The sequence below is a fragment of the Patagioenas fasciata genome, chromosome 1 (assembly GCF_037038585.1).
Source record: "Patagioenas fasciata isolate bPatFas1 chromosome 1, bPatFas1.hap1, whole genome shotgun sequence".
In the NCBI taxonomy this organism is placed as follows: domain Eukaryota; kingdom Metazoa; phylum Chordata; class Aves; order Columbiformes; family Columbidae; genus Patagioenas; species Patagioenas fasciata.
The window spans coordinates 125,835,025-125,847,823 of NC_092520.1; the positions used below are offsets into that span (position 1 = coordinate 125,835,025).

Sequence of the window (12,799 nt, forward strand, 5' to 3'; positions counted from 1 at the left end):
TAAAGTTCTACATAAGGACTTTAGGAGGTAGACTGTTGTGCAGTTTTTTAAAATACACATGAATATGAGAATTCATGATCAAGTCTTGTTTTGGAACTATCCTCCTACAGACCTCAAAACAGCACAACTCTGCTCAAGCTTATGCTAGAAGAGCTATGAAAATCAAATCTCTAATCTGCTGGAAATATATGCCAAGAGGGCAGGATAACAAAATAAATTCCAGATCACACTTGAGATCTTAGATGCCTCCTGTAAATCTCTATCAGATCCCAGTTTTAATCTCCTTTCTGCAGCTGTACGTGCTTTAAACTCTGTGATACAATAAATGTATTTTTGCATTAAATTTTGTAAAACCTTTACTCTCGTAACACTTATGGCCAGCGTTGAGGAGTCAGTGTGCTTTTTTGGTACACAAAATCAAAGCATGTAAGCTCAAGCTGTATGACAGAAATGCATTAAAAGGAACACTACTGACCTTGAATAGTTGCCAGTGTACTGTTGCTCATCAGGGCTGGGCTGAGAGCACCACCTAATGTCCCTGGATTGAGACTGAGTAAGGCACCTCTACAGGAAGCAAGATTGTGGAAGAAGAAAAAAAAGGAAGGAGTGTTACTTTTAAGAAAAGGTTGCCACTGTTCAGAAGTATACCATCATATTAAAAAAAAAAAAAAAAAAAAAAGAGGATGTGAAGAAGGGGAAAAGATCACCAATTAAGGGTTAATTTCAGTTTATTTCCATTTTTCCTTCATGATGCTCTTAGTAGACATTGCCATTCAGCTGTGTGGTTAGTAACATGCCTGAAGTACAGGCACTGTAACTACATGACTTGTATTGACTGTTGCTGTAAAATATTCTTGTAATGTATTTTGAGGAAACCATCGCTCATTAGAGAGATATCATTATCTCCCCAATTCAGATAAGAAAGATATAAATGAAGAACTGAAGCAACAAAGAATCATCTCTCAGAGCAACATTTTCAAAACTAAAATTTCAACAGTACATCATCATCCATCTTTTACAGTTTCTTGCTCATGATGGAGAAATGAATACAGAGATGTGAAGTGTGCCTAGGCTAGCTCTCAATTTTACAATTACTAGAACAGATTCTATAATTCATGGGTAAGTCGCAGATCTTAAGTCAAGCTCAGCAGTGGGATGGATGACATGAAATCACAACATTGTTTCAACACAGTTTTTTCATCTGTTAAATGAAAAAATTTCTGTACGTTGATGAAAACAGCCAATCACCATCTATAAGTAAACCTTTAAGATCTAACATGACATAAGAATCACAAAGTGAGCTACCAGAAAATAGTGATACATAAAAGCCCACACAATTTATCCCAAGAATTCTCCTTCCCTCTTCTGTCACCTCACCTAAAAGGGTGTACAAAATCCATCCTTACCCAGCTGCAAACTGCGAGGATGCCATCAAGCCTGGGTTTAGTCCTGCTGCAGCAGCCATGGCAGCAAGACTTGCATTTGCAGGCAGTTGTGCAGCTCCTTGTAATGCGGCTGCTGCTGCCGTTTGCAACCCTGATGCCGTTACCATCACCTGGCTGGTCCCAATTGGGGAGGACAAGGGAGCAGAGGTTGTCTGTGTTGTGCTGGTCTCACTGGCACTGGATGCCTCTGAAGTTGAGGCAGAAGGGGAAGGACTCAGGGAGGGTGATGTCACTGCTGAAGAAGCTGGAGGTGCTGTTGAAATCACTGTTGCCGTGTTGTTAGAGGTGGTTTCTGTTGTGCCTAGAAGATTGATTCTGGTTAGATTAGTACAAAACACAGATATGAATGAACAGAAACCATGACCCACCTGAACTGAACTGCACATCCAACTGAAAGGGAGACAAATACACATTTCTGTAGGACCAAGAAGCACTAAGTGTCCAAATGAGAAGTTCAGACTACAGTGAAATGATAATTCCCAACAAGAGGCTGAGGAGCTCTAGAAGCTAGCAATGGAATATAGGATATTTCATTTCAGCATCACCTGTGATTTTATCCCCAGAAAAGTCAACTGAATGGTCAAAAAGACTGAAGTTTCATATCAGAGTAACGAGGAACAATGGCAAGAATTCCCCAGGATAGCAGTGTGACCAATATTGAATGACTGAGTTTAAAAGGGGAAAACAGTAGAAGTTAATGTGGGGGCAAGGGAAATCAGCCCTTACCTGTGACTGGCAGACTAGTTACAGCAGGACTGGTCAGAGGGAGCACAGGATTGACAGTCAGGGTTGTAGCTGCACTGCTAGTCACAAGGCTTGGCGTGGTTGCCACCTGGAGGTCAAAAGAGAATACAGCTGTTCAACTGTTAGGACACAAGGAGTTCTTAATAGCTACTAGACTTGGATTTCTTTCTTCCCATCCTCAGCTGAGGAAGTTACCAGGAAAAACACTGCATGTAAACTAACTGTCTTGCAATTCCACTACTTTAGCATTCGGTACACCAACAAAAGTACCTTCTCTAGTTACCAGCAATATCTTTATTCTTAATCATTCAGTATTTGAAGGGAGATATATCCATTACATCTATGCTGTCTCAGGACTACAAGTTAGCCCTCCCTCTCTGTCTCCCCCCAAAGACAGCACCTTGTTTTAACAGTCACTCTAACAGAAATAGTTACAAATATATTATTTCTGCATGAGTGTTTTTCTTGTTTAAAAATCTCTTCAGCTCCAAATCTTTTTCTCTGATAAAATTATTAAAATGCCCCAGCATTGCCAGAGGTATTTAGGGTAGCGTGTTTACATGGATAAACAGAATAGAATTTCACTTCTACTCATCCAACCTACAAGTTCTACTTTGATAAATTTCCTTGTGCCAGAGGAAGAATCTCTGAATTTTAAAACATTCAAATGACATTAGCTAATTTTACTTGTCAACAGTTTATTACAAGAAAGCTACAATAAACTGAAGACATTACAGATAAAAAACACCAAAGATTTAAAGCTGGAGGAGCTAGCTTATGAGGAAAAATGAAATATAAGGAGAGAAAGGACTTTCTGTGGACAAGAAATGGTGTCCAACAGTAACATTTGGAGGCTGTTATACATCAATGAGAGAAAGGAATTCTTTAGAATTGCCCAAGAGAACACAGCCAAGGATATAGGCTGAAACCTTCTTCCTTTCCCCTTTCTTACCTTAAGTTTATTATCAGAGAAATCTCTCTCATGCTGCATATCCTCTTACAGGAAGTCAAAAGCTTCATGTATTTTAAAAAAGACCAGGGCAACTGGGACAGATCTAAAAGCTTTCTGCCCATCTCAAATAGTGTATGAAATACAGAAGAGCTAGATAGCACACTTCCCACTAATGCAGCCCAGACATTGTATCTGTCACCTGTCCACTGAATGGGTAAGGCCAAGGTCACAATCCATATTTCAGGGCAGTGAATGGCCTAGAATTAATACAGCTAACGCTGTGGTTACAAGGACTGACTTCAGCCCATGCAAAAGTAGGCTGCCATCGAAAGGAGCATCCCCCTCCCATCCTGCTTCAGAGCCCTAGCACTTGTACAGCCAGGCTACAAGTGAGACTGGTTATCTAGCCCTACTGAAAATTCATAATTGTTCTTCACGTGGTTAATTTCAGACAAACTAGTAAACTAAGCCAAATCATCCTATGGACACAATCTCCAGAGCTGACACAAGGAATCAATGAAGCACAAAGCCAGTGAAGGCTGGGGGTAGCAGGACTGGAACATCTATTTGAGTGGCAGCACAGTCTTGAAAGAAGCTTACAATGATTCAAAATGCTTAGTGAAACATCACTGAAAAAATGGAGACTGTGGTTAGCACCTCAATTTTTAAAATATAGTGATAGTTTTTAATAAAAGGGAAACTTATGTAGGAAAGCTTTCTTCAGCTGCAGTCTGAGTAAACTTGCACAGTTACTAGAACACACTATCATAAATCTCACCATGTTCTGCTTTGGTAGCAAGGTGTGCAACTTTGCTTTCCAGTTGGGGGGAGAGGAGGGAAGACTAAGAACATTTAACACATCCCTTCCCTTGAAACAAAAGGTTGCATGCACACATCCTGAGACAAGGATGACGGGAAAGAATGACATGTCATCAAAATTAATGATTTAATGAAGTACTGGAAGATATTAGCTACTACAGTGATGAGGGTGGAATCAGTACTACAAAATGACAGCTACAGGCTACATAAATTCCACCATATTCCTATTAGCATAGCTACTATGAAATCTAATAGCTACTGTTTCTATTTATGTAAACAGACCTCCATGGACATTGGTAGCAAAGGAGCTGAAGGAACCTTGATGCATGTGTTTTGTTACTCTTACTTTCATGAAGTTTGTGTTTACCTGAGGCAAATACAAGTGTGGGAAATTATTACATGAGTATTAGCTAAATTGTTCCTCTGTTCCATGTCTTTTTTAAATATAAATCATTCCTGAGTAAAAGTGACAATAACAGTATCATTGGATTTGTGTGACTTAAGTCTCCAAATGATACTGCTGCTCATTTACTTATTAAAACAAAGTAAGAGGGAAGGGGTAGAGATGTTAAGCATTTTTGTATTTTACAAAAGAAGTTTGGGCAAGACAGAAAGTCCAGATACAAACTGGAGTCACTATCTGGAATATTTTCAAAGCAATAACCCCAACTGCAAATTGGCCAGTTAGAATATTTACTCATGAACTGACTAAATAAAACACCCAAACTGAAGGCTCAACTACTGCCCGGTTTGTAAGTATTATCTCACTTATATAGTATGCAAGTAGGATACTGATATTTAAAATGCTAGTAGAATATAACTTTGTGAGAACAAGTCTGCTGGGCAAAGGTGGTGCAGCATATGCAACTTCTACAGTGAGCACAGTAGAACTGTCTCTTCCAACGATCTTTGTCAACACAGTTTCTTGATTTTTACCAGTGAGGTTGGGCAAGGGAAAATTGCTTTGATGGGCGAGCTGCTGGTTCCACCACTGCTGGGTGGGTTGATCCTTTTCTCCTTCTGGCGCCGGTTACAGAACCAAACGCGGATCACCTCCTTCTCCATGTTCAGCTGGTCAGCTATCATGGTGATCTCATCCGAGGTAGGCTTTTGGTTCTGAGAAAAGGAAACAGTACTTGAAAAAGCTGTGAAATTACCTTCTGAAGTTTTACATTACAGCTGCTTCTTCACTAGGCAGAAATCTGGATGGGACATTTATATCCAGAATCTGGTCAGTGATACAACAGAGACAGACTATAATAGGTACTTCTGCCCTCCGTTTTCCTGGTTTGGGGAACATTTTTACAAATAATAAGCTGTGTTCCTCCGAGATGGGTAACAAAGAGTAAGCTCACATGCTTCAAGACAAGGGATCTGACTGTGAGTTAATGCTTCAAGGAATTTTAGACCTCAATAGGCAATTTTTCTTTCAGTATCTCTCAAAAAGGTATAGGAGAAATTAACTATAGCAGTAGTGAAATAAACTCCAAGTTGTCTAAAGCCATAGTGAAAGACAGATTGAATAGGCTACTTACAGCAGCTATCTGCTCATACAGCTGCTCAAAGTGCCTAACAAGAGTTAACATAATGCCAGCTATGAACTTCACATCATGTTTAGACTATCACCTCATTTATCCATTCTCAGAAAGTGTAATCTCTTTCTTCTTTTTGATGTACAGCATTACCAAGCTCAGATCTATGGCTCAGTGTCATTGAATGTAAAATCACAAACTCAGCAAACTGCAAAAACCAGTGAGGTTTTTTGAGGGGTTTTGTGTTTTTGTTTTTTTTTTTGTTTGTTTTGTTTGTTTGTTTTCCTTTAAGTGGTGTTGATGTGCACTTATTCACACAGCCTTTGCATTCACCTTGTTTAGTACAAGCACTTTCCCAAATAGCACAGTAATGGGTTCACTCCAACAGATATGATTGTTATGCAAAGTTTCTTCATTTCTTTATAGGTTGAGCAGAGCAAAAGGATCACTGACCTCCAGGAAACTCTTCTCTAAGGCCACACGTATGTTGGTCTCTATGCTGGTGCGTTTCTTCCTCCTACGGTTCAAGCCTTCAATCCCCAGCCCTGGAGAATTCAGGGCACTTGGGCTGGAGAGAGTTGAATCAGATGAGAGGTTTTCTGAAAAAATAAAGTAATGCAAATCAGGAGATTTTATTTGAATGCAGTGCAGTCTAATGTGAGTATTCTTCACCTGTGCATGGTATATTAAAGCTCGCTCTGTATCTATTCCAGATACATAGAGATGGCTGAAGATCACATGTATTAATCATTGTACTTTCAAGTTAAAACGTGCAGTTGAAACTTAAAAGCTACAAATAAGCCCGGAGGGTGCTCTTTGCTCCTGTATGCCACCACAGTATCCCTTTCATAGTACCTACAAAGTTGCTGTCTGCCTGATCTCACTCCACCCTACACTCATTCATTGCAAGTCACAGTTATAAAGAAAAAATCCAAGCAGCCCAAAATTTCCTACCCACTCTGCAATATAATAGAGGAAGGGAAGTTTACAGCCTGCTTCAGAGTGTTCAACCTCTTCTCTCTGGATATCATAGCAGATATTCAGTGCTATGCAGTTCTACAGAGCTAGCAGCTCCCCCTCCTCAGCTTCACCAGGTCTGTAAGTGTCAACCTCTAATCCTGTCTTTTTGGCTCCACAGAAGAGCAAAGAACTTGACCCCACTTTGTAGCAGAAAGTACAAAATAACCAACTGGCAGGTTCCAGCAGGGAACTGAAACAAAATTATTAATTACCGCTGAAGATACTTCACTGAACTGGGATTTGTGGGTGATAAGCATGTGTCAAAGTCCACAATGCCTAAGACCATTCTCAGGCTCCAATGGGAAAGTACCTTCAGCTCATAATTTTCTAGGTTTTTATTTGTTTGGGTTTTTTTTCAGTAATGGTTCGGTCATGTGCTTAAATCCCTCTCCATCCTGAAAACCCCACAGAACAAGCCGAGTTCTGTAACAATAAATTCTCCAACACTCCAATGTGATGTAATGGAAGCGATCATCAGTATGCTTCTCCTGCCTGTTTTACCTAAAAGTATCTGAATGGCCTTTAAAATCATCTGAATCTTTCCTCCAAAGATTTTCATGAAACTGAATCAGAGCCAAAGACAATGGTTTCCCACAGGCTGTGGAGGACCCTAACACTGTTTACAGCCCTTAACTTTACAGATCCAAGTACTTCTTCAGGCTAGCAAGAAAAGCAAACTACGCCATTCCTTGCAGCACTGGACTCATCCAGTATTGCTGAAAGATTTGGGGACCACTGGCCTGTGGACTAAGAACACTCACTGTGAAGATCTTTATGTTTTCTATCACAGATAGAGATTACCTAAAGATAACCTCTGTCAGCACAACAGAATGACACTTCCTTGTTTCAACACAGGACAAACTTTCAACACTGCATCCCATTACTTTCAAAATTTCAGAGAATACTGTAAGTGTCAGCAAAAAGCTCTAGTCATTTTGGTAAAAATAGGAACACCCTGTCCCTGCCATCTGTTTGACAGATCCATCAGGTTTTATACTGTGTAGAGTTGTATACTTGGAAGAAAAAAACTATCTGACAGCACTCATGAGCACTTTCTATCCTAACTCCTAGCACCACTATCCAAGCTCCTTTTGCTGTTGGGGGAAAAAAAAACCAAACACCCAAATCAACCAAAAAAAAACCCACTACCAACATTGGCATCATGAATAACTTATCTTGCAGAAAAAATTCTGGAAGGAAAAACCAAAATCTAAACCAGAACAAACTCTTCCTATGGGGAGAAAGAGAGTGTTGAAAAGGACTACTGGAGACAGATGAAAAGAATGCACACAGAGGTGTGGGAGGGGATGAATGCAATAAGCTCTGCCTACTGAAACAACCAACCATGCAAGCCTGTCTCTACTACATATCTGAAAAAGAAAGCTAGAAGAGGATTAGGAGTTATATGCATTAACATACGTGAAGGAGGAAAACCATGACACATATTGTACCTCACCCCATGCAATTATTCAGCTGGTTGCAGAACACAAGTCTAAAAGTTTGTATTGAAACAATTTTGGATGTGTATGGGCACGCGAAAAGGGAAGTATGGACACTTTTTTTATTATTATGGACACCCTTTATTATTTCATGGACAGTAACAAAGATTGGCAGCTTCATAAAACCATAAGGGCACAAACGAAGCAGTTTTTCAGGGTTCTTCAGAATCCTACTGATTTTGGTAGGCTGGTGAAGAAATACACAGACTCGTTCACCTGCATCATTGAGCCACTTTTCCAGAAGTGGCTTTAACTTGCACATGTTCTTAAAGCTGAGGTTCAAGGCTTCAAAGCGAGAGATGGTAGTTTGGCTGAAGTCATTTCCATAGAGTTTGCCCATAGCGAGCCCAACATCACCCTGGACAAAGAAAGAGAAAAAAGGGATTCACTAACATAGGCACTTCCAATGCAAGGAATCCTGTCACATTCTTGTGTTCTCCTAGTGACTTCACTGCTGTGTTGGATTTCAGTTAAACTTGCTTGATGCTATCAAGATTCATGCTAAAGCAAATAATCATAAAGAAATGTCAAATCTCAGTCAGTTTAACCATGTAACTCTTTCCAGAAAATCCCTGATGCTTTGTCTTCTTAGCATTGTAATTGAGCAGAACATTCCACTTAACATTAACTTGCAATTTTTTTCTTAGTTCTTTAAAATAAGTAAAGGCCAAGCTCTCTTTTGGAGCAGATTTGAGTATCTGCATATTTCACATCGAAGAAGAAAAGTTCAAATAAACAGAAATGCAGTGAATTCATGTTCTCCAGTTAACAGAAAAACACTTCTGAAAATAAGTCTACTAATATATATCACATTTAAACAGATGCAAAAACATTCTTATTCGAACTTTTAGTATCTTGTAAGGTTCAAGCCAAACTTCTCCCCACAGATACACATTTCAAATGGGGAAAGAAGTTGAACTATTTCAAATAATGGTTAACTGTAGTCTTTGACTACCATTACTTATCTGCCAAAAAGCTATCCAGGAGATTTACAGAGAGATGATCATCTCTTCACATCTGTCACTGCTTTTCAAAATTCAGTTTTAGCTAGCTACCAGACATTCTGCTTATCCTAATATTTTTTTATATATATATATCTCCACACACATACATCTCTATCTAGTTTACACTTGGAAAGCCTGGCTTAAAAATTAAATAAATCAATCCATTCTTGATTGTGGCCATTAAAAACACCATAATGTTTTCTTGTTTTGTTTTAAAACTGGAAGCTGCTGCTCTTTGAAAAAAAAGTAACTATTTTTTAAGTCTGTTATTTGGGCTAAAGTAGTGTAATTTAGGTTGTTGTTTTTGTTTTGTTTTTTAACACAAAAGAAGTACGAAAAGTCTAGAAGAACAGACTGCAAAGTTTGAGCATAGTTAGTGGAGTTTAATTGTAAGCAAGTTAGTTAGATGGTGCATAACATTTGCTGTCTCTCCTTTTAGGTCAGATCCACAACCACAGCTTGATAAAAGGATACTAACAGCATGCAGAGTGGCCACATCCAAGTGATGAAGAAAACAAGCTTTAGTAGGCTTAGCAAATTGTGCAGGCTGTGTAAAGAAAACAATTTCCTTTCTAGAAGAGGACCAGAACAATTGGTTTGTACACCCCTCAATCAGATGAAACATGTGGGAACTTAAATTTATACCTCTACCCATATGCCAGGATTCTGTGCATTTTAAAACTCATAAATCATTCCAAGAGAAGTAACACGGATGCTCTACTGGGTTTATGAGGAAGAAAACCTGGCTATGTAAACCATTTTAGAGGTAAGTTGATTTATGTCTTGGCAGGAAAGAGTTATGAAATTTGCTCCAGTCCTCCAACTAAATTTAATTCTGGTATTTATGCTGTTCTTACTAACATTTGCCATCTGATTCAAAATGAATAGTAAACCATTTCTTTGTTGATAGTTTTCAAGCCAAAAGGTGGCAGCATTTCAGCTGTAGGCAAAGGAATTTACATATTGGGGTGAGAATTTTATAAACTGGGACAGGCCACTGAAAGAATAGCTGGAACAGAGGATAAGGGCACTGTAACCCATCTGATCTACTCTGAACGTTGAATGAAGCTCCAGTACTGAACTGAAACTGATTGTAAGGTACATCATTGTTGTGTGTACTGGTCTGTTAAGAAACTTTACCTTTCACAGAGTAAAAATAACACTGTTTAAAATACTGGCTCACATAGCTTGAATCTGTACTGACCAATTAGTCACATACCTGCCATAATGCTAAGATGTGGTATACCCATTGTGTCAAACATGTCAAAGATGAAAATAATTAAACAAAAGGATGTAAATCCCTCACCCACTTTTCATGGTGGAGAAGAGGCAGAACTGCTGAAATTCAAAACGTGTTATATTGCTCACAAGACAGAATGTAGTAAGAGATTAGTTTGTAATGCAAACTAAATATTTCAATTACATTTGAAAAGCAAGGGTAGTGTGAGTCTGAAAAAGCTTACAGCACTACTGGAAATAAATTTCTTTTATCCTCTGAGAGGCAGTCTGTTTATCCAACTACAGGAAACCAAAGTAATAGGGGTCTCTAATTAGCATCCAATTATGCAATTAGGTAGAAGTTATTAGAACTGCCTAATTATACACATACTAACTCAGAGTAGGATAGGAATGACCAAATGCGATTTTATCACTTTCTCAAGATTCCCCTTTTTTAAGCTCGAAAGCAAATGAATGAAATGTAAGCCTGAGAAGCTGTATTCATTTTTCCTCACCATCAAAATTCACAACAGGGTCAATACAGAAGGGTTAACCCATAACTTAAAAAGGCTACTTGAGCCTTTATAATCATCCCACAGTAGGGCAGATTAAACATAATATCAAAGATCTACATGAACCTCCTCAGACAGGCTATAGGGAAGCTATTGTATTTTGCTCTATTCTGTTCTGCTCTATTCAAGCTTTTGTGTGTGTCTATCACTTGTATTTCTGTGCCTCCCTCTAGTGGAAGAAGGGAGGGAAGAAGGCACACAGGCCAGCAAAATGCATTTCATTTTACTAGGAACTCTCTTTTCTTGGGTTGTAACTAAGATGTTGCCAGAAATATTCATTATGAATCCTGATTTTTCAAACATTTAGGACTTTGTCAGAAAAACAAATCTGAATTCAGCACATACTTTCAGCTAGAGTAGATTTACATATTCAGGGGGGACAACAATGACACCAAATTACATATGCTGGATTGACCGCTCTGAGCTCAGACTTTTAAATATCTACTTTGATTTTTGTCTGCTATTTATTCTAGCAAAAACACGCCTAAGCTTACCACAGACTCCTGCCAAACCTAACTGTTTACCTGGACAGACATCTTAAATTTCTGGGAAAAAAAAATAGTTTTGATGTTAGTAAGAAAGGATTCTTGGATCCAAGCAGCATTTCCCTTCAAGAGAATAATGGAACATATACATTCACTTTGTACTTTTAATTCAGCCATTTTCACTGCGTTCAAGACTATTTTTCTCTAGCTCTATGGGTATTTCTGAGCTTTTATGCAAACCAAAATAAACCGCAACTCCGGTTCACCTCTGTAAGGAAAGAACTTCAAAGTGACAGTCCTTTCAGGTTTTGTTTAGGAACCTTAGCAAAAGCATTAAATACAGAAATCATTGATGTTTAATAGGAAAATACGCTTGAGAGATAAAAACCCTTTGACATCCAACGCAACTCCATGGTTGTGACATACTTTTTAAACACACAGAGCAGTTAATTGTGCTGTATGATTTTTAGAACTTTGTACTTCTGAAGGCAGCTTTAAAGTGCTTTGTCCCATTCATTTTCTACCCTACAGAATGAATAGTGCACATGCAATGACATCTGGAGCTGGTAAATGCACATACCTGCTGGGAAAATGGCTATGCTTTAAAACTAACAGAGAAGTAAGATGGATGTATGGCTTTTTCTGTTATTTCTTAGAAATCCCCTACATAAAGGCCAGAGCATAACCCTATTTAAGAAGGTTCTCCTCGGAGAAGGTGGAATCGCAGTCTCCCTCCAGACTTGAAAGATGAGACCTCAGATTCCACACTGGCAGGCACTGAGGTACACAGTCTCACCTGAGTGAATCCAAGTTTGATCCGTCTTTGTTTGAAAGTCTTGGCAAACTGCTCAAGCTCCTCAAGGTCACTGGGCTCCTCCAAGCTGGGAGTGTCTATTCGCTTTGGTGTTGACTGGCTCTGTGGAAGTGGCTGAATGGGGGTCGCTGCTATTGTGCGTGTTGGGGTTGCTGGCTATTAAGATAGAGAGCAAGGAAAAGATGAAAATCAGACTTAAAAGAATAATCAGCAAAAATTAAATTCAGAAAAGGTAGGTGAGGTTTCTGTGAGAAAGATCAATGAATTTGACATTTCCAGCAACCTGAAAGTTCCTTCAATTTATTTACATTCCTCTCAAGAATAAGCAATCACAATCCAGAAAACAGTATTAGTATGACAGCCTTTTAAAGCTCTGTCAGAACCAATTAAAGAAAAGTATGAGATGTTCAATGCAACAGATAACCAACAACTTTTGTTTGCTACAGAAGCTGCTCAAAGGAAGGCTGAACACTCTTACTTGATACAGTTCTATCATTTACAGACAGCTTGGCATTCATCACCTTTTAATCATTTTAAAATGGAATTTACTGCTTGTGTGAGGTGGCAGATTGTCATGAGCCCAAAAGATTCAAGTCTCCTATTTAATCTTGGAACAGTGAGCATGTACAGGGGCAGAAAACATGGCAAATTGCCTCTAATGCCACCTCTTTCGACTGACTCAACTCTTCCAGTAA

General features: G+C 38.9%; 2 protein-coding genes across 8 annotated transcripts in view; both read right to left on the bottom strand.

Annotated features, from left to right (window-relative positions):
• The window catches only part of COX17 (cytochrome c oxidase copper chaperone COX17), a 177,028-nt gene that overhangs the window by 5,489 nt on the left and 158,740 nt on the right, over nt 1–12,799 (bottom strand). The window lies entirely within an intron of this gene.
• Nucleotides 1–12,799, bottom strand: part of POU2F1 (POU class 2 homeobox 1) — a 111,412-nt gene that overhangs the window by 2,617 nt on the left and 95,996 nt on the right. For all 7 annotated transcript variants that reach the window (XM_071814068.1, XM_065842680.2, XM_065842670.2 and 4 more), the window contains 7 exons: nt 12,087–12,260; nt 8,228–8,369; nt 5,946–6,091; nt 4,897–5,076; nt 2,172–2,277; nt 1,407–1,746; nt 476–564 (listed from right to left, as the gene is read on the bottom strand). In XM_071814068.1, the coding sequence (XP_071670169.1) occupies nt 476–564; nt 1,407–1,746; nt 2,172–2,277; nt 4,897–5,076; nt 5,946–6,091; nt 8,228–8,369; nt 12,087–12,260 (1,177 nt within the window). The remainder of the gene's footprint in view (nt 1–475; nt 565–1,406; nt 1,747–2,171; nt 2,278–4,896; nt 5,077–5,945; nt 6,092–8,227; nt 8,370–12,086; nt 12,261–12,799) is intronic.